The 20,980-nt window shown below is 46.5% G+C and overlaps 1 protein-coding gene across 1 annotated transcript in view; it reads right to left on the bottom strand.

Annotated features, from left to right (window-relative positions):
* MDGA2 (MAM domain containing glycosylphosphatidylinositol anchor 2) overlaps window positions 1-20,980 on the bottom strand; it is a gene marked incomplete at both ends in the record, with an annotated part of 636,181 nt that overhangs the window by 408,862 nt on the left and 206,339 nt on the right. The window contains one exon of the mRNA XM_083348686.1: window positions 8,180-8,319. Coding sequence (XP_083204812.1) covers window positions 8,180-8,319 — 140 coding nt within the window. The remainder of the gene's footprint in view (window positions 1-8,179; window positions 8,320-20,980) is intronic.

Genomic DNA, 20,980 nt, shown 5'->3' on the forward strand with positions numbered 1-20,980 from the left:
TATTTCCTTTTTGCCTCTTAGCCACATTTCATCATCCAAGGGACCAACAGACTCTCTGGCTGGATTTCATTTATACCCATTATATTAATAGTGTCTTCTAAGATCAGGCATTCCAATTCACCTATTTTGGCTTGCAGGCTTCTGGCATTTGTATGCAAACACTGACACACAGCATATTTCACTATATTCCTTTTATTCTTCTGATTTTTTTAGCTGCTTTCTTTCCAGCACTACCTAGAAATATCTAAATGGAGCATGGAATCCATTGCCTCTAAATCAGACAGGCAGTCACCATGCATTCTGCCAGACATCCCGTTCCCTTCATATCTAGTTTAGAATGCATAGGTATATTTACTTAAATTTAATCTATGTCTAGGCTGAATGTTTAAATTTATTTATTTATTTATTTATTTATTTATTTATTTATTTATTTATTTATTTATTTATTTATTTATTTAAATTTTTATACCGCCCTATTCCCGAAGGACTCAGGGCGGTTTACAGGGCAACATAAAATACAATATAAAAATAGTATAAAATTAAAATAGATTAATTAAGCCCAACAATTAAAACAATATTAAAAGCTAAAACCCCTTCAGTCCAGGCCTGATAGATCAAAAAACTAGGTTTTCAGGTCCCGGCGAAATGAACACAGATCGGGGGCGGTCCGAAGTTCCACCGGTAAATCATTCCAAAGGGCAGGCGCGCCCACAGAGAATGCCCTCCCCCTGGGGATCACCCGCCGGCACTCCTTAACTGCCGGCACCCTGAGAAGGCCCTCCCTGTGGGAGCGCACAGGACGATGGAAACTTGATGCCGGCAGCAGGTGTTCCCTTAGATAATCCGGACCCATGCCATTTAGAGCTTTATAGGTCATTACCAGCACCTTGAATCTCACCCGGAGGGCAACCGGAAGCCAATGCAGCTCACGGAGAAGAGGTATAAAATATACTTTGTAAGGTCAATTCTATTCTTTCTTTTTCTTCCTCTTTGCATCTTTTAGACAAGTGTCACTGTTTCAGTTTGAATGTTAGCCGCTTTTTTTTTCTTTTAAGCCAAGGGCTGTCTAGTCCACCCTCTAGTGGCTAGGCTACTGGAAGTTTGCTAGTTAGTCCAACCCAGAAAATAACATTCAGAAATACAGGTAGTCCTTGACCTACGACCATAAATGAGCCCAACATTTCTGTTGCTAAGTGAGACATTTGTTAGGTGAGTTTTGCCACATTTTCCAATGTTTCTTGCCACAGTTGTTAAGTGAATCACTGCAATTGTTAAGTTAATAACATGGTGTTAAGTGAATCTGGCTTCCCCATTGCCTTTGCTTGTCAGGTCACAAAAGGTGATCACATGACCCCTGGGCCCCTGCAACAGTCATAAATATGAGTCAGTTGCCAACTGTCTGAATTTTGAACACGTGAGCATGGGGATACTGCAACAGTTGTAAGTGTGAAAAACTGTCATAGGTCATGGTTTCAGTGCCATTGTAACTTTGAAGGGTCACTAAATGATCTGTTGTAAGTTGAGGACTACCTGTACACTCAGAAACTCACCAGATAAACTCACAGAGATAAAATCTCCCCCAAAATCTCACACTTAACTCCTCTTCGCCTTTTTTTTAATGACCAATTTCCATCCAAATTTCCCTGTTTAGTATTCTCTATTACATTTCTGCTCTAAGTGATTCGAAGAAGCAGAAGCAGCAGCAGCTTTCACCAGTTGATATAAATCAATATCTCCTAAGCACTGTTACTGAAAAGGACTATATCTGATCAGGAGATCAATTTTGACACAACTAAAGCAGCTAGTTAATTGTTCTACCCAAAATGTTTTTGTGCAAATATTTTGCATGGCTGTGTTTAATGAAAAACCTGACTGTCAGATGATATCTCTGGATAGTTGGGCTCCTTATGGACAAGGATTTAACACATGTCAGAAGGAGATGGATGTAGACTTAGCAGTGTTCCAGACAAACACCAAACCTCTGCTGAAAAAGAATTGAACATGAATTTTGCAAATATTTTTCCAGAAAAATATTAAATCCTTACTCTAATGCAGACATGTCAAACTCACGAAGTCACGTGATGTCACGCGATGTATCGGGATGGTTTTGCCATTGCCGGCAATGGGGTGGGCACGGCTTACAGATGACATGTTTGGCTCGCGGGCCAGCAGTTTGACACCCCTGCTCTAATGTGTAGCAGTAGCTGACATAATTGTCAAGGAGGAAAACAATCTGGACTTTTTAAAGCAAAGATGAACCTCAAAGAGTATAGGGAATAGAAGTTTCAATTAACTCATACATTTTATGGTTCTACAGGGAGAGTTGAATAGATTCCTGCCACTGAACAAGGGATTGGATGAGAAGGGATAAAAGCTGCTTTCTAGTCTATTATGTACAATCAGATATAATTATATAATTTATGTAATGAATGTAATGGACCAAATCTTCTAATGAGTAAATAAGGATTGACTCACAAGGAAGAATTGCTTCTTGGCCTTTGGACTAAGAGCAAGTTAAAAATTCTTCTGAGATGCCTGGCATTTGGGTCTTAGTTTTATAAGAGCTTTAGTTTCATAATTAGCCAGTCTAGGGTTTTCATGTAAAAGAAAAGTAGTCATTGTTGATGTCAGTGCTGAAACCGTAATTATGCATTGGCCATGGACTCTAAATAGCTTTCTGGGAGTTCAGTCACTTGACCCCTGGAGTGCTTCTGCAATTCCCCTTGGATTCCATTTCTATTTGACGCCTTTGTCTATTATCAGAAGAGATGTTGGATTGCCAGTCAGTATCTGACCTTGCTTACAATTGAATGTGAGTGCTTGGCTACTTTGCAATGTCCTGAGCTAGCTCAGGTCAAGACTAGTGAGTCAGCCTGATGTATCAAGGGACTTAGTTCCTCACCTCCTGTTAGCTTTGAGCATGTATCTCATTCCTATTTTATATAGAGTGGATAGAAAGAAATAAGTTCAAGAGCAAATTCTGTACACTGCCCAGAATTGTTTTCTCTATATAAAGCCTAATAGGATGCACAAATTGTGAGAAGCACAATTAAAAGTGGCCATGGACAATGGCAACAAACTCAGATTTTTGATAATTACTTCCACCTTAATGGAAAATCACTCCTTTCCTATTTGCCACCAGAAATTAAAAAAAAATGCAAATGATCAAGGAGAGCAATGTAAACCATGAACAGGACAACCAAAAAGACAATCTGCAATATGTGGACTGAATCTATATTCTCATCTATCTATCTTTAAAGCAAGATTGAACCTTCTGCCTCTAAAACCATAAAGTGGAATCTATGATTACTTAGCTCTTTTTATAAATTTGCAACTAGCACTCAGCAGATGGAATGACCAGGCAATCCAATACTTTGACTTGATCATATGCTTAGTATAAAATAAAGTATAAAATGTTCATGGTTTGTTCTTCAAATCTGCTTCAGGCATACAGGTATAGTTCTTGTTTTACAACCATTCATTTAGCAACCATTCAACATTACAATGGGGCTAATAATAGTTATGACTGGTCCTAATAGTTATGACAATAATAATAATAATAATAATAATAATAATAATAATAATAATAATAATAATAATAATAAAAATGTTGGAAGGGACCTTGGAGATCATCTACTCCAACCCCCTGCTCAGGCAGGAAACCTTATACCATTTCAGACAAATGGCTGTCCAGTCTCTTCTTAAAAACTTCCAGTGTTGGAGCATTAACCGCTTCTGGAGGCAGGTTGTTCCACTGGTTAATTGTTCTAAATGTCAGGAAGTTTCTGCTTAGTTTTAGGTTACTTCTCTCCTTGATTAGTTTCTATCCGTTGCTTCTTGTCCTGCTTTTAGGTGCTTTGGAGAATAGCTTGACTCCCTCTTCTTTGTGGCAACCCCTGAGATATTGGAACACAGCTATCATGCCCTCCTCATCCTTCTTTTCATTAAACTAGACCAGGGATTTTCAACTTTTTCACCCATTGTACACTTTTAGGATATGGCAACATCCGAATACCACCAGTTGCCTAGCAAGGTGTCAAAAACTTGATGACCCCCCCCCCCACAAAAAGAGGAAAAAAGTGATGAAGTACAGGTAGTCCTCGACTTACAACAGTTCACTTAGTGACTGTTCAAAGTTACAATGGCACTGAAAAACGTGCCCTCCAAGCCACAGCCAAGCAGGACACCAGCCTGCCTGCCCGGTTGCGTTTTTCCTCCTGTCTGAGGTTTTCATTGTTGTGAGCATTTCTATTGAGGATTGGCAGTGGGTGTGGGGGAGTGTTTGGTTTTTATTCCCCCCATCTGCTGGGTGGTTGCAGTAGGTTTTGGTCACTTCACATGACCCTAGGACACTGTGACCATCATAAATATGAATCAGTTGCCAAGCATCTGAATGTAAAAAGAAAGACCCTGGAGATGCTGCAACATTCCAGCTGATCAGTGCTTCTTCTGGCCTTAGCAGAAGCACTGGGATCAGCACCAAGCTCCAGCTGGAGCCTGGCCCTGATCCTGGTGCTTCCACTGAGCCCTGACAGCCCTGCAGTCCACCCATCTCTCTCTCAGCCTTGTGCAGTACTGCCAACGGTTCAGCTCATTCTCCTCCGTGCTACCACTTTTCTAGGATGGTTGCGTACCACCTACTAGGTGCCAATGTACCACAGGTGGTACCCGTACCACTGTTTTTTTCAACCAGTGGTACGGGTACCACCTGAACTAGAGCATGGGTCGGCAACCCGTGGTTCTGGAGCCACATGCGGGTTTTTCAGCCTTCTCCTGCAGCTCCCAGTTTGCAGAGAGAGAGAGAGAGAGAGAGACAGAGAGAGGCACTTGTGCTTCCCTTCTCTCTCTCTCTCCCTCCCTCCCTCTCTCTCTCTCTTTCTCTCTCTCTCTCTCTGTATATGTGTGTGTAACTCACACTGTCCTCCAAGAAGCTTATTGGGGAGGGCTCCTGTCTTTGCTGCATCTCCAAAGGAAGCAGGAAACAGGAAGCAGCAAAAAGCAGCAGCTCTCAAGGGCAGGAGAGCTAGCCCAATAAAAAATGTGTGTCAGCTTGTCTGAGAACAGTGTGATGGCAGCTTGCCAGGTGAGCAGAAGAGAGGGAGAGGGGGGGGGGGAGAGAGAGAGGGAGGGAGGGAGAGAAAGAGAGGGAGCGAGAAGGGAAGAGCAAGTGCCTCTCTCTCTCTCTCTCTCTCTCTCTCACACACACACACACACACACACACAAACAACACAAACACACTGACTGGGAGAAGAGGACTGGCAGACCAAGGGCAGAAAGAGAGGGAGGGAGGGAGAAAGGAAGGGATGGAGAGAAATGGAGAGAGAGAGGGAGAGGGAGAGAAGGGAAGTGCAAGAGCCTCTCTCTCTCTCTCTCTCTCTCTCTCTCTCTCTCTCTCACACACACACACACACACACTGAGTGGGGGAAGAGTACTGGCAGACCAAGGGCAGAAAGAGAGAGACGGAAAGAGAGGGAGGGAGAGAGAGAGGGAAGGGAAATGCAAGTGCCTCTCTCTGTCTCTCTCTCACACACACAACACACAAACACACTGAGTGGGGGAAGAGGACTGGTAGACCAAGGGCAGAAAGAGAGAGAGAGAGGGAGAGGGAGAGAGAGAAAAAGGAAGGGAGGGAGAGGGAGAGGGAGAGGGAGAGGGAGAGGGAGGGAGAGAGAGAGAGAGAGAGAGAGAGAGAGAGAGAGAGAGAGAGAGAGAGAGAGAGAGAGAGAGAGAAAGAGAAATATATGAATATATGTGGTTGTCCTTACTGGACTTTTAGTAAAGAATGTTTAATGAAATATTTTGATTTTTTTTATTAAGAGGTGAGGTATGGGGATAATCATGCTGCATTTAAAGATGGTAGATAAGCTACTAAAATTGTTTTTACCTGTTGAGATGAAGGAGAAAGTTTCTTTTTTCCCTCTTTCTCCTGTCCTTTTTTTTCTGCACATTTTTTTCTTTTCTATTTTTCTGTTTTGTAGTTTTTATAATTTGCACCAGCTTTTTATTCCATAAATATAAGGAGGAGTCAAATAGACATTTGAGTATTTTATTTGAAAGTAACCTTCGACCCAGCATCTTCTTTTTTTTTGGAGTTCAAAATGCTTTTATTGCTTGCAGAAATAAAAAAAAATGTTTTCTTTGTAGCAGTTCATTGATTTCAAATGCAGCACACTATAGATTTTTTATACATACATAAAGGTAAAAATCAATATATGCAGTGTTATCGTTATTTTAGATCTAAAAAGGGTTTTGCGGCTCCCAGTGTTTTCTTTTCAGTGGGAAACGGGTCCAAGTGGCTCTTTGAGTGTTTTAGGTTGCCTACTCCTGAACTAGACATACTCAATTCCAGCAACCGTTCCCTATATGTTTTAGCCTCCAGTCCCCTAATCATTTTTGTTGCTCTTCTCTGTTCTCTTTCTAGAGTCTCAATGTCTTTTTACATCGTGGTGACCAAAACTGGATGCAGTATTCCAGGTGTGGCCTAACCAAGGCATTGTAAAGTGGTATTAATACTTCATGTGATCTTGATTCTAGCCCTCTGTTAATGCAGCCCAGCACTGTGTTGGCTTTTTTGGCAGCTGCAGCACACTGCTGGCTCATATCTAAGTGATTGTCCACTAGGACAACTGTTGCAGCATCCCCATAGTCACATGATCAAAATTTGAGGAAATGGCAATTGGTATGTATTTATGATGGTTGCAGTGTCCCAGAGTCATGTAATTACTTTTTGCAACCTTCTCAGTCATCTTCTGACTACCAAAGTCAATGGGGGAAGCCAGTTTTCTGTAATGGTTGCATGATTTGCTTAAGAACTACAGTGATTCACTCAACAACCATGGCAAAAAATGGTTGTAAAATCAGGCACAACTCACTTAAAAAAACTCTTGCTTAGTAACAGAAATTCTGGTCCAAATTGTAAACCAAAGATGACCTATAATAAACCATGTTCAATCTTTTCAACCCTAAAGGTGTTTCTGCTCTGATTAACTTCTTAAATATCTGAAGTAGGATTGTAAAGGTAATGGACATGAATGCTACCATGAATTCCTGGATGACAAGTGAGATAGGAATCTTAATAAACTAAGAAATACATCTGTAACAATGTGCCCCGTTCAGAGTGACCAAAATAAAACCATTTATGTTTGTTGTGTTTTCTGTTAGCTTTATAATGTGAGCTAATCTAGTTAACTTTAACTTCCAAAACTAATATATAAACTCAGATCATTGATTCATTGATTTCTGCACTTCTTTCAGTATCCTAAGGGTAATACTCTAATAAAAACAATGGCTACAGAATTTTAAAAATGTACACAATGTGGTTTGTGTTAAGGGCAATGCTGAACAAAAGGCAAAGTTGTCTGCCAAAACATGATTATTCCATGCAATTTTTGTGCATGAAAACATCTAAAAATGCAGAACTAAGACAAAAAAAGTAAAGTTAAAATAAGCACAATTCCTTTTACTTAGAGTTTCTTGCTTTCAGGCACTGCGGTCACAATTCACCCATTTTCATTTAGTTGCTCTTTAATGCTGACCATTTACAGCTACTGTTTACAGTTTTCAATGAAATGAACATTCAGAAACACTTACTCTCTGGTCAACAAAAATAAGCACCAAACAAGCAATTAAACCACGACTTTTTTCATTTGAGACAACTGGAGAAATGCTATTAAAAAGCAATTTAAAGGGCAGTTTAGAAAAACAGCAGAGATAAACACAGAACTCCTTAAAACACCACACAGTAGCAGAAAGACAACAGCATTAAAAGGCCTGAGGTAATATAAAGGACATTGTGAGATTTAAAAAGCTGAGATCCTTCTTCCAGGACACCGATATACCTCTTCTAAGAAAATTCCAATGTTACTCCCTGTTTCCTCTTCTTGGTTTTAAATGGTAGAATCCAGAATCTCTACCTCAAAATATTTGGATCCACTCTATACAAATGATTCTTTGTACAATCAAGGTACAGCTTAACTATTAAAGTAACATTATCATGTACATGTCAAAACATCCCAGAAAAATATTGCTATTATGTTCCTGGGCAGACATACAGTAGCTCTCTGTGGCCAATTCTATACTATTTTCTGAGGTAGCAACCCAAGGTAGGTTAAAAAAACCCATGGAAGAGAAAAATCAGGGTGGATAGACCATGCACATCATCACAGCAGGAGGCTCACCTGTGGCCTGGGATGGCCTGTAACCAAACACGTCAGCTCCAGGGTCTCTCCTTCACGGATGGTGTACACTCTTTCCGAATACCGTTCCTCCTCAATGTTACAGGCGAGGCCTGAATGGATAATCCTCACTGTGGGTGGGGCTGTAAAGATAAGCAGAAGGAAAACTCATCAGTTGTAATGGACTGTAAGAATAACTTTGAGTAACACAAAGATGAGCTGCAACCAAGACAATGGGAAAAGAAATCTGAGTCCAAAGCAGGATTGTAATCTGGAAAAGTGTCTTAGATTTTACTCTTCCTAGTTCTCTTGAATGTAAAGGCAGAGGAAAAAAGAGGAACATTCAGGTTTGCAAGATCTTATAAACCTTATAATAAAAGTAGCATTAGCATCCAGACCTTTGGTTTCCTAGGTTGGACTACCTCAAAGGGCTGACATCAGCAAAGAGTTTTAGTTAGGAAGACTGGGTAGGGATATGTACAAGCAACTGATGCAGAGTTGTGACATTTGGAATACTGTTTTTTAATTGTTGTTGCTGCTGTTCTGCCTTATTTTGATTATATGATTAATGGGTCAAATGAAGCCACTTTGCCACTAAAAAACAAAAACAAATCTTTAGTGCCAGAGACAGAATAGTAAATTATAAAGATTTAATAGATAATATATCCTGTTGTCAGTTGACATCTTTTCAAAGTTGCCTATCTTAGCGCAATAGATGTAAATGGTATATTGGGAAAACCTTAGAAGAATGTGCCAAGAAACAGTATCTGGAAAACAATCAGATAAGAGGCAGCCTAGCCTGCAGCTGTACAGTGGGCAGGGCAAAGAGGCTCAGTGAGACCCTCCTCAGTTTCTCAGGCTATAAAGGAGCTGGAGGGAGAATTGCTCTTTCAGACTTGCAAGATTCTGTTAATGCAGCCTTACAACAAAATATAATTAGTTTATTTGGTCTGGTCTGGTCTACTTGATAAGATTGACATTACACTGACATCTCTTGGAATGTGTGCCCAGGTCTGGGTCCCTGTGTGTGCTAAGAACCCGAGTGTGTTTTGTTCTTGTATTAACACCAATAGTAACAACTTTATTTGGTGCCATATATATTTATTTCATACTGTTTTAATTGTTTTTAATGTTTTATTTTTTATTTTATTTATTATGGGACTTATATGCCGCCCTATCTCCCGAAGGACTCAGGGCGGCTAACAACAATAAAAAACCAACAGTACAAAAGTTAAGAAAAAAATTAAATAACAGCCCCAAATATTAATTACACAGTTAAAAATTAAAACTTTTAAAAACCCATCATCAATCCAGGTCAGCCTGATGGAAAAGGAACGTCTTGAGATCGCGGCGAAAGGACCGGAGGTCCGGGGCCATTTGAAGCTCAAGGGGGAGTTGATTCCAAAGGGCTGGCATTCCCACACAGAAGGCCCTCCCCCTGGGGGTCGCCAGCCAACATTGTCTGGCCGACGGCACCCTGAGGAGGCCCTCTCTGTGTGAGCACACTGGGCGATGGGAAGTCGTCCCCGGCAGCAGACGGTCCTGCAGATATCCCAGGCCTAAGCCATGTAGGGCTTTAAAGGTAAGCACCAGCACCTTAAATCTCACCCAGAAGACAACCGGTAGCCAATGCAGCTCACGCAGGAGGGGTGTAATATGGGAGTATCGGGATGCTCCCATCACTACCCGCGCGGCCGCATTCTGCACCAGCTGGAGCCTCCGGGTGGTCTTCAAGAGCAGCCCCATGTAGAGAGCATTGCAGTAATCTATCCAAGAGGTAACGAGTGCATGAGTGACCGTACGTAGGGCATCTCGGTCCAGATAGGGGCGCAACTGGCGCACCAGGCGAACCTGGGCAAATGCCCTCCTGGCCACGACTCCAATAAGATCTTCAAAACTGAGTCGTGAATCCAGGAGGACGCCTAAATTGCACGCCCTATCAATGAGAGGCAACACCTCTCCCCCCATAACCAAAGATGGAACCTCTTGGACAAGACGAGATGCCGGTACGTAAAGCCACTCAGTCTTGGCCGGGTTGAGCTGGAGCCTGTTCTTCCCCATCCAAATCCGTACCGCTTCCAGGCAACGGGACATCAAATCGAGGGCATCACTGGCTTGGTTCGGGGTGGAGATAAAGAGCTGGGTATCATCGGCATATTGATGATACCTCACCCTGAAACCACGGATGATCTCACCCAGCGGCTTCATATAGATGTTGAACAGGAGAGGCGAGAGTACAGACCCCTGAGGCACCCCACAACTAAGGGGCCTAGGGGCTGACCTCTGCCCTCCTGTCAACACCGTCTGCGAACGGCCCGAGAGGTAGGAGGAGAACCACCGTAAAACGGTGCCTCCCACTCCCAACCCCGCCAGACGTCGCAGCAAGTTACCATGGTCGATGGTATCAAAAGCCGCTGAGAGATCTAAAAGGACCAGGACAGAGGAATAACCCTTGTCTCGGGCCCGACAGAGATCATCCACCAGTGTGACCAATGCCGTCTCCGTGCTGTACCCGGGCCTGAAACCCGATTGGTATGGATCCAGATACTCAGTTTCCTCCAGGACCAAAGGGAGCTACCGTGCCACCACGCTCTCAACAACCTTCGCAAGAAAGCGAAAGTTGGAGACAGGACGAAAGTTGTTTAGAATAGCTGGATCCAAGGCAGGTTTCTTGAGGAGGGGCCTCACCACCGCCTCCTTCAAGGTGGCAGGGAAGCACCCCTCACTCAAGGAAGCATTTATAACTGCCAGGAGCCAGCCTCGTGTAACCTCCCGGGCCGCATAAACCAGCCAGGAGGGACACGGGTCCTGTTCTGAACCAGCCCTCTTCTCGCACCCCTAATCAAAGGAAGAGTCTGGAAAGCGTCCAAGATCAAAAGGCTTCTGCCAAGTTTTAATTACACTGTTACAAAAATACAAGAGCTTGACTTCTCAAACGAAAAAGTTGCTTTCAGCAACTAGCCCCTCCCCAAACACTTCTTTTATAGAGAGCTCAGGGCGTGGTCTCCCTGTGCCTCCTCCCGAGGAGTCCCATAGCCTTCCTTTGTTTGTCCCTGCTCGTCTGCCTCCTGCGTCGGGCGTCCTTGAACAGGGCCAGCTGTGGGTCATCATCCTCCGCACTCTCGGGCTCACACAGCTGAGAAGAGGTTCCCGGCTGAGGACTCTGCAAAGTCTCCAAATCATCATCAGCCGGTTCGTTTCCCTCCTCCCCCACATCTGAGTCCTCCGATACATCGGACCCGGCTGTCGGGCCCACAGGCTGGCCCTGAGTCACAACACTATCCCGCACCGCAGGGCCCTTCCCCCGGGTCTGCCGATCCGGATGCGGTCGGGATGGGAACTGTTCGTGAAAAGCAGTCACCAACGCAGGGGCATGAACGGCGGTCGCGTCTTCCCATGTGAAGTCCTCCGGCCCGTACCCTTTCCACTCGATCAGGTACTGGAAGCGACCTTTCAGCCAGCGGGAATCCCTGATGCTGGCGACCTCGTACTCGGGGGTGCTGTCGCCATCACGAGGTCCTGATGGGGGAGGTTCCGCTTGGCGAAGTGGACAAGCCGGTTGTTCGGGGACCAACAAGGACCGATGGAAGACGGGGTGCACGCGCAGGGAACGTGGCAGAGTTAAACGATAGGCGACCGGGTTGATGACGGCCTCGACTGGGAACGGTCCAAGGTAACGGTGGTCCAGCTTCCTCGCCGGCCGAGTGGATGGTAGGTTCCTGGTGGACAGCCAGACCCGATCCCCCACCGATAATGGAGGCGTATCCCTTCTCGACCGATCGGCGAACCTCTTGTAGTCGGCCTTGGCCTTCTCCAGCTGCCGTCGCACCAACCGATGGATCGCCTGTAACTCCGCCATGAATTCGTTCGCTGCCGGCTCCGGTGAGTCCACGGGAGAAAGGGGGAAAAACCGAGGGTGATAACCCACATTGGCCAAGAACGGTGTCATCTGCGTGGAGGTGTGCTGCGAGTTGTTAAAGGCAAACTCGGCTATGGCCAAATAGTCCACCCAATTGTCCTGCTGCAGGTTAACGTAGCAGCGCAGATACTGCTCCAAAATGCCGATGACCTTCTCGGTACCCCCGTCGGTCTGAGGATGATGCGCGGACGAGAGGCAAACCTTAATGTCCAACGCCCGCATCAACTCCTGCCAGAAGCGGGCTGTAAACTGGGCCCCCCTATCGGAGACGACTCTATCGGGAAGGCCGTGCAGCCGGAACACCTGTTGGATGAACATGCGACTAGTGGCGCGAGCTGACGGTAAGCCGCGACAGGGGATGAAGTGCGCCATCTTGGTCAACATGTCCACCACCACAAACACTGTCGTGAAGCCGGAGGATGGGGGTAGATCCGTCAGAAAGTCCATGGACACAGCCCCCCAGGGTCTCTTGGGCGTTGGCAAAGGCTGCAGTAAACCAGGCGGGGCCCCTGTCGCTGACTTGGCCTGCCTGCATGGGACGCAGGAGGTGACATAAGACTGGACATCGTGTCGGACTCGGGGCCACCAGAATGTACGGGAGACCAGGTTCAGAGTCTTGAACAGGCCAAAATGCCCCGCAGCCGGGTTATCATGACATTGGCTGAGGACGAGTCCCCTGAGTGGCCCTCCTGGAACATAGAGCCGGTCACGATAATACAGGAGTCCATCCGTGACCGACCAAGGCGAATCTGGCCCCACCTCTTCCTTCCGCTGAGCCACCCACGCCTCCTGCTGCTGCGCCTCCCGGATCCGAGCCCGTATATCCACCGGCTCCCGCACCGCAGCAAAAGACTCGACGGGGATCACGGTCCTGGGCGGAAGCTTGTCTTCCACTCGGGTGTACTCGGGCTTCCTGGACAGAGCATCCGCTCTCTGGTTGTGCCCGCTTGGTATGTACCGCACCCGGAAGTCAAACCTCGCAAAGAAGAGGGACCACCGGATCTGGCGTTGGTTCAAATTCCGAGCGGTCTGCAGGCTTTCCAGATTCTTGTGGTCCGTCCGGACCTCGATTTGATGCCGCGCCCCCTCCAAATGATGCCTCCAAGCCTCGAACGCCGCCTTGATGGCCAGCAGCTCCTTCTCCCAGATGGTATAGTTGCGCTCCGAGGGATTCAATTTCCGTGAGTGATACGCGCAAGGGAAAAGGGTACCGTTGGGCGTCGCTGCCTGAAGTAACACGGCCCCAATGGCAATGTCGGAGGCGTCCGCCTCCACGACAAACGGCCGTTGCGGGTCAGGATGCTTCAAGATGGGCTCCTTCATGAAGGCGTCCTTCAGAGCTTGGAACGCCTGTTGTTCGGGGGCGTTCCACTGGAACCGAGTCTTCTTCTGCAGGAGCCGGGTGAGGGGGGCTGTCAAGGCAGCAAAGCCAGGGATGAATGTCCGATAGTAGTTGGCAAATCCAAGAAGTCGCTGAATATCCTTCACGCGACGCGGGGGTTGCCAACTCTGCAACGACTCAACTTTACTCGGTTCCATGGCGATGCCCTCAGGAGAAATGCGGTGACCCAAGAAATCAATGGTCACCTGGTAGAACTGGCACTTCTCCAACTTGGCAAACAGCCGATGATTCCGGAGGCGCTGCAGGACCTGACGGAGATGCTGATGATGCGCTTCACGCGACGGGGAGTAAATCAGGATGTCGTCCAGGTAAATCACAACAAACTGGTCCAACAGATCCCGAAAGACGTCATTCATAAAATGCTGAAACACAGCGGGGGCGTTGGTCAGGCCAAACGGCATCACCGTGTACTCGAAATGTCCATAGCGAGTACCAAACGCCGTCTTCCACTCATCACCCGGCCGAACCCTGACGAGGTTGTAAGCTCCACGCAGGTCCAGTTTCGTGAAGATCTTAGCCTCCCGGAGTCGGTCCAAGAGCTCGGGGATGAGGGGCAGCGGGTAGCGGTTACGCACCGTGATAGCGTTGAGTTTCCGGTAGTCACAGCAAAGCCGTAACTCGCCCGACTTCTTTTTGACGAAGAGCACGGGCGCAGACACTGGCGAGGACGAGGGCCGGATGAAACCACGAGCCAAGTTCTTCGTCAGGAAGTCCCGCAATGCAGCCAACTCGGGCTCCGACATGGAGTACAAACGCCCCACTGGGAGAGGCGCATCAGGGACTAGGTCAATGGAGCAGTCGTAGGGCCTGTGCGGGGGTAATTGGTCCGCCTCTGACTCGCTGAACACGTCAGCAAAGTCGGACAGTTCGGGAGGCAAGGAAACCCCTGAGGAACCCTCCACCTGGCCGGCACAGATATGGCGGGTGTGGTCCACGCACTGCAAACTTGGGAAGGTGACCAAGTTCTGAGACCAATAGATCTGTGGATCATGCGCCCGGAGCCACGCCAGTCCCAAGACCACGGGGAAGTGCAGATCCGAAGTGACGTAGAACTGAATGGCCTCCACATGGGTACTGATGGCCATACACACGGGTTGCGTGGCGGCCGTGATAGGCCCGGACAGGAGCACTCGACCATCGATGGTCTCCACAAGCATGGGCGGATCCACTGGACACTGGGGAACAGCCCATTTGGCCACAAAGGCCGAATCCATAAAGTTAGTGGTAGCCCCAGAGTCAATTAAGGCATGGACTGGAATCCCCTCTGACTTGCCAGGGAGGATCAGACGTGCCTCCAAAATCAAATGCCGTGGAGGTTCACAGGCACCGTCGGAACGGCGTCGCTCGGTGTGGATGTTGTGGGTCGCCCGATCTTTCACACCGTCTAGATCGGGCTCGGGCCGTTTCCCGATAACAAAGCAGGGGACTTTCTCGGGGCAGGCTTGGTCACTGACGCCCGCTGACGCTTCTTCGGGCAAGAAGCAGCCAAATGTCCAGGGTCCCCACAGTAAAAACACAACCCCTCCGATCGTCGTCTGTCCATTTCCGTCACCGATAGACGGGACCTGGCGGCACCCAGCTCCATTGGCTCCTCCCTCTGGACCGGGGGCTCACGCACAACAGGGGCGGCAGGGGTCTGTGGGGTGGCACGGCGACTCTTACGCTGCTGCAGCCGGGCATCGATCCGCAGACAAAGATGGATCAGCCCATTCAGGTCTGAGGGAATGTCCACGCGGGCCAGCTCATCCAACATCTCCTCTGACAAGCCATCCTGAAAGGCATCCACGAGCGCAGCCTCATTCCAGGCGGAATCCTGGCTAAGCAGCCGGAAATCGCTGATATAGGCCTGTAGAGGGCGCTGACCCTGCCTCAAAGCTTTCAGGCGTCGGGTGGCCGTCTGCGCCTTAATCGGGTCCTCGTACATGAGGCGCATATGGTCACAAAACCCCCCAAAGTTATCCAACAAAGGGCTAGGCTGTGCCAACAGAGGCGTGCCCCAGCGAGCTGCATCTCCCGACAGAAGGCTCAACACGAATCCCACCTTATCTCGGTCAGTGGGGAAATCAGCTGCTCTCACGCTGATATAAAGCTGGCATTGTCCCAGGAAGGCAGGAAACAGTTCTGGATTACCAGCGAATTTATCCGGCATAGCTATCTGACATTTCCTCCTGGGTGGGGGGGCAGCATGTACCTGAGCCTGCAGTTGTGCCACCTGAGTGGCCAGCAAGGTGAGTTGCTGGTTGAGCTGGACATTCTCGGCAAGAAGCTGCTCCATCGTAGTATTAAGGGGTGGGTGGCTGAAAGCAAACTGTTCTGAACCAGCCCTCTTCTCGCACCCCTAATCAAAGGAAGAGTCTGGAAAGCGTCCAAGATCAAAAGGCTTCTGCCAAGTTTTAATTACACTGTTACAAAAATACAAGAGCTTGACTTCTCAAACGAAAAAGTTGCTTTCAGCAACTAGCCCCTCCCCAAACACTTCTTTTATAGAGAGCTCAGGGCGTGGTCTCCCTGTGCCTCCTCCCGAGGAGTCCCATAGCCTTCCTTTGTTTGTCCCTGCTCGTCTGCCTCCTGCGTCGGGCGTCCTTGAACAGGGCCAGCTGTGGGTCATCATCCTCCGCACTCTCGGGCTCACACAGCTGAGAAGAGGTTCCCGGCTGAGGACTCTGCAAAGTCTCCAAATCATCATCAGCCGGTTCGTTTCCCTCCTCCCCCACATCTGAGTCCTCCGATACATCGGACCCGGCTGTCGGGCCCACAGGCTGGCCCTGAGTCACAACAGGTCCAACAAACATGTGGCGGCAGTTAATTTCCCCATGATCCTGTCCACTTCATCTGGAGTCACAGGATCAAACTCTTCCCAAATATTATCGGCCAAACCCATCGTTTCCCCTTCGTCAGACACTGCTCAGTCGGAGTCCAAGCCCGAATCTGAGCGATTTTATCCACCAGATACTCACTAAACTCCTCGGCCCATCCCTGCAAGGGGTCCTCTCCTGTCCCCTGATTTAAAAGGGAACGGGTCACCCTAAACAGGGCGGCCAGGTGGTTATCTGCGGATGCAATGAGGGTGGCGAAGTAAGCACGCTTTGCCACCTCCATTGCCACAAGATAAGATCTAGAAAAGGATCTTAACTGTGTTTGGTCAGACTCAGACCGACTGGACCTCCAAATGCTCTCTAGGCCCCTTCTCCGGCGTTTCATCTCCCACAGGTCCGCGGGATGTACTCTGCCTAGAGTATGTTGCTGAGATGGGTGGCTACAGAAATCAAATAAACAAATAAATCTGTTTCCATCATTGGTCTACTCAGTATGATCCAAATCCCTTTCAGTCCAAGTAATAAACTTTTTTTGACCTTGGAAGCTCCCAAGATTGTGCTAACTTGGCTGCCTTGCCCCTTTTTCCAAGCCACATATCCCATGCACCCCATTCTTGAGATCCTTTACAAGCCTTCTGGTCTTCTGCAGGTCTTGTGAAAACGGGCATACTATTTGGAGAAATGTCAGCAGCCCTGTTCTCACACTGCTGTGGAAGATCTCAGTCTCCAAACTGTGCGCACCATTCCTTCTTCAAAAAAAAAAGCAAGATTATTTGGAGAAGGAAATTTACTTAAATGGCAATAATCACACTAGTTGGAGAAAGGATGGCATGGCTCCTTACCTGGGACTCCCTCTGCTTAACAACATGAAATTCTCAATTAACAACAGCAGCTGGAAGTGCCAGGATTGCAGTATACAGTATTGAGCAGTATGGTCACGTCATACCTCACTTTATGACCCCAAAATCCAGTCCCAATTATGGCTGTAAGTCAAGGACTACCTTCTTGCTGTTTATCAGAGCAAAAGGTTAAAAGTTACAATTGGGGCACAAGGTGAGAAATTGCAATGAACAACACAAAGAAAAAAACGAGCCTATCCAGGGGAACAGAGATCTTCTTAATTAAATAACAAAAGGTCCTTTCTCAAAAGAGATTGCCACTTCCAACTGCAGTGCTAAATAAGCAGAAAGGACAACACAGCAGGTTGCCTGACTCCAGAGCGCTCCCTCTAGGAAACACAACTAAGTTCCCTTTCTTGGAATTCCTGGAGGATGGGCACACTTTCCCACAAGTGTTTCTCCATATAAAGAGTGCTTGGGGAAGGGCTTTGAGCAGCCACCTCCAACAGTTGATTCAGTATGCTGTGACCTTGGAAATTAAGTTCACCTCACATTCAAGCAATTGTCTTCATTCTTTATTCCTGCTCAAAAGCAAACCCGAGAAAATTTCTTTCTAACACAAACAACAAACGAACAGTGTTTGACATGCTCAGTGGGCAAGCAAAATGGATTGCCTGTTATAGAAAGTGAAGATACTAGGATGATGGAATGGGAGTGACACGGAATACCTTGGAAAACATATGGTTCCTTGACTGGCTGGAAAAGAACATTGCAATGCAGGTAATCCTTAGTTTATGATCCTTAATAGACCCTGCCCATCATAGCCATAAATCATGAGAGTTGTAAAGCAGTGGTTAAAAAGCTACTAATGCAGTTGTTAAACAAATGCCGCAATCATTAAGTGAACCAATGGTTCGCTATTGGCTGGTTTTGGCCAAAACAGGAAGTAAATGCTAGTTTTTTTTTTAAAGAAGAATGTCTTAAAACACAGTCATGTGACTGCAGGATGCTTGTCATCTACCTAAAATGTGGTCATGTGACTATGGGGGTGCTAAGTGACTATCTGTATTTGCAAATAATCATCATCTTTCAGCAGGGAATACAACCTGACCAATATTCACTAGTCTTCAACAGCTAAGCAGGGTCAGACCTGATTAATACATGGATGAGAAACTACTGGAGAATTCTAGGGCTTAGTGTAAAATTGGGAGATGAAAACAGCTGGATGAAGGAAATAGCAAATATGCAGTTGAAGAAATTTCAATATGTATGTTTGTATATGTACATACATATACATACAGCTCCTAAATAAATATGTTCTTGCAGGTTGAGATAGTAGTAGTAGTAGTAGTAGTAGTAGTAGTAATAGTAATAATAATAATAATAATAATAATAATAATAATAATAATAATAATAATAATAAGAAGAAGAAGAAGAAGAAGAAGAAGAAGAAGAAGAAGAAGAAGAAGAAGAAGAAGAAGAAGAAGAAGAAGAAGAAGTTGTAATAAGTTGGAAGGGACCTTGGAGGTCATCTAGTCCAACCCCCTGCTCAGGGAGGAAACCCTATACCATTTCAGACAAATGGCTGGCCAGTCTCTTCTTAAAAACTTCCAGTGTTGGAGCATTCACCACCTCTGGAGGCAGGTTGTTCCACTGGTTAATTGCTCTAACTGTCAGGAAGTTTCCCCTTAGTTCTAGGTTGCTTCTCTCCTTGACTAGTTTACATCCATTGCTTCTTGTCCTGCTTTCAGGTGCTTTGGAGAATAGCTTGACTCCCTCTTCTCTGTGGCAGCCCCTGAGATATTGGAACACTGCTATCATGTCACTATGTATTTACTAATATTGTTCCGCCTGCAAAGTATTAATGGATACAGGCGCATTCATCACCGTGTTATTAATCTCCAAAATCCCCTGAAGGAAACTTTGTATTTTTAATTTTAACTCAAGGTATTTTTCCTCTTAATTTACACAAAATTAACTTTTCATTATTCTTTCTTTTTCATTATATATGCTGCTTGAAATGTATTATCTTGCTCATTACACAAGCAAAGCACTTTAATGAGGACAATAAAATTAAGGAGTTGGCATGATGGGATTCATCCTCTTTTCTTTTTACACAACCCATAATGAAAGCCTGACTGCTGTGGATGGGACAGACTTCCTGATTGCCTGTTGTAGATGCAGAGATTACAAGATTCAATCATTAAATAAAGTAAGAGCTCTCCACGTGTCTTAATTTCATCAGGCAGATGAGTTCTAATCCTTGGGGGTAAAACACAAGATGTGAAACCTTAAGTAAGACTCTATGGAATTTAGAGTTAATTTTCAGTCCAGGTTTAACCCAGAGTGAAGTGCACTACAGCAGTGATGCGTGTTGGGAGAAAAAAATTATATTGGGCATAAAATAGAAGAAAATAAATTAAAAACATCTACACAGACTGCCTATTTTTGAAATGTCAGGCAGGCACTAAAACCCAGAACATTTAGTGATCCCTGGCTAAGCCATTATAAAACAATAGTGGAAGTTTACTATTGTACAAGTCACAGCTTGAGATAACTACAGAAAAACCTGGTGTGCCATAGAAAGATGGGTGGGAAGATGACGCTCAGTAGTAATATTTGTCCTGCAGCTGAGAAAACGTGAAACATCAAGCAAAGCATTGCAGCAGCATCCGGAGAGTGAGCGAGCCAGGTGGCAGAGAAGGTGAGAACAGACTGGCTTGGTGGAAAACTTCAATGTTCAGATTGGTTCACAGAGGTATATAATATGCCTGCCTCAAGCAACCTGCCAGTAATATTATGCTCACCTGTAGACTTCTTGATGTTCTCTGAGCTTAGTTGTTTGCTTACAGACCTCCTTTCCTAATATGGTAACTTTTACAGCTTTCCATCTGAAAGAGCTGGAAGGGACCATGTCCATCCCCCCCACTCAAGCAGGAGAACCTATACCATTTCAGACAAGTGACTCTTCTTAAAAGCCTCCAGTGATGCAGCGCCCATGATTTTTGAAGGCAACCTGTTCCACTGGTTAATTGTCCTCACTGTTAGGAAGTTTCTCCTTAATTCCAGGTTGCTTCTCTCTTTGATCAGTTTCCAACCATTGTTTCTTGTCCTGCCCTCTGGTGCTTTGGAGAATAGTTTGCCGCCCACTTTGTGGCAGCCACTCAAATACTGGAATACTGTTATCATGTCGCCCCTGTTTCTTCTTTTTCTGCCAATATCACCAAATGCTGCAAGCCCCCCAGCAGTTGTTGCACATTCAGGGACTCTTGCCAACCCCACTGCTGCTGCACTCCTACCAGTTGCTGACCTTCCAGTGGCAGTGGCTGCAGCATCTCCCTGTTGCTGCATGGTCATGCAGCTGTGTTAAACCTTATTGAATGCTCACATCTGGGTCTCCTCCCTGCATAGGCCTCGGGCTTGGGTGGTGCCGACAGTGATGCACAGGACTATGTGACCAATAGTAGCGACAGTCAAGGCTCTCAAGGTACCTGTGATAATCCAGACTTCAGCTACCCCAGTGGTGGCTCAGGATTTGGTAGGGGGCCTTTTGTCAGGGCTCTCATTGTATTTTTGCTGCCTGGAGCCATCACAATAGTGGTGCCTGTCAAGGGATCGTGATGATCGACGCTGACCAGGGCTTCTCCATTGGCTGGGCCTGCTGTGAGAGGTGCTCTTGAGTCCTGGAGGAGCAACGACATCTCGGACTGCCATGTTCAGAGTGGAAGTCGGGACTCCCCTTTCTCACAGGGCTGGAGGTTAATGCTGGTGGCTCTGAAGATGGGGAAGCCACCTGCACTCCATCGGTGGGGCTGGGGCTTCTCTTTG

Source organism: Vipera ursinii (genome assembly GCF_947247035.1).
Source record: "Vipera ursinii genome assembly, chromosome: 1".
Lineage (NCBI taxonomy): Eukaryota > Metazoa > Chordata > Lepidosauria > Squamata > Viperidae > Vipera > Vipera ursinii.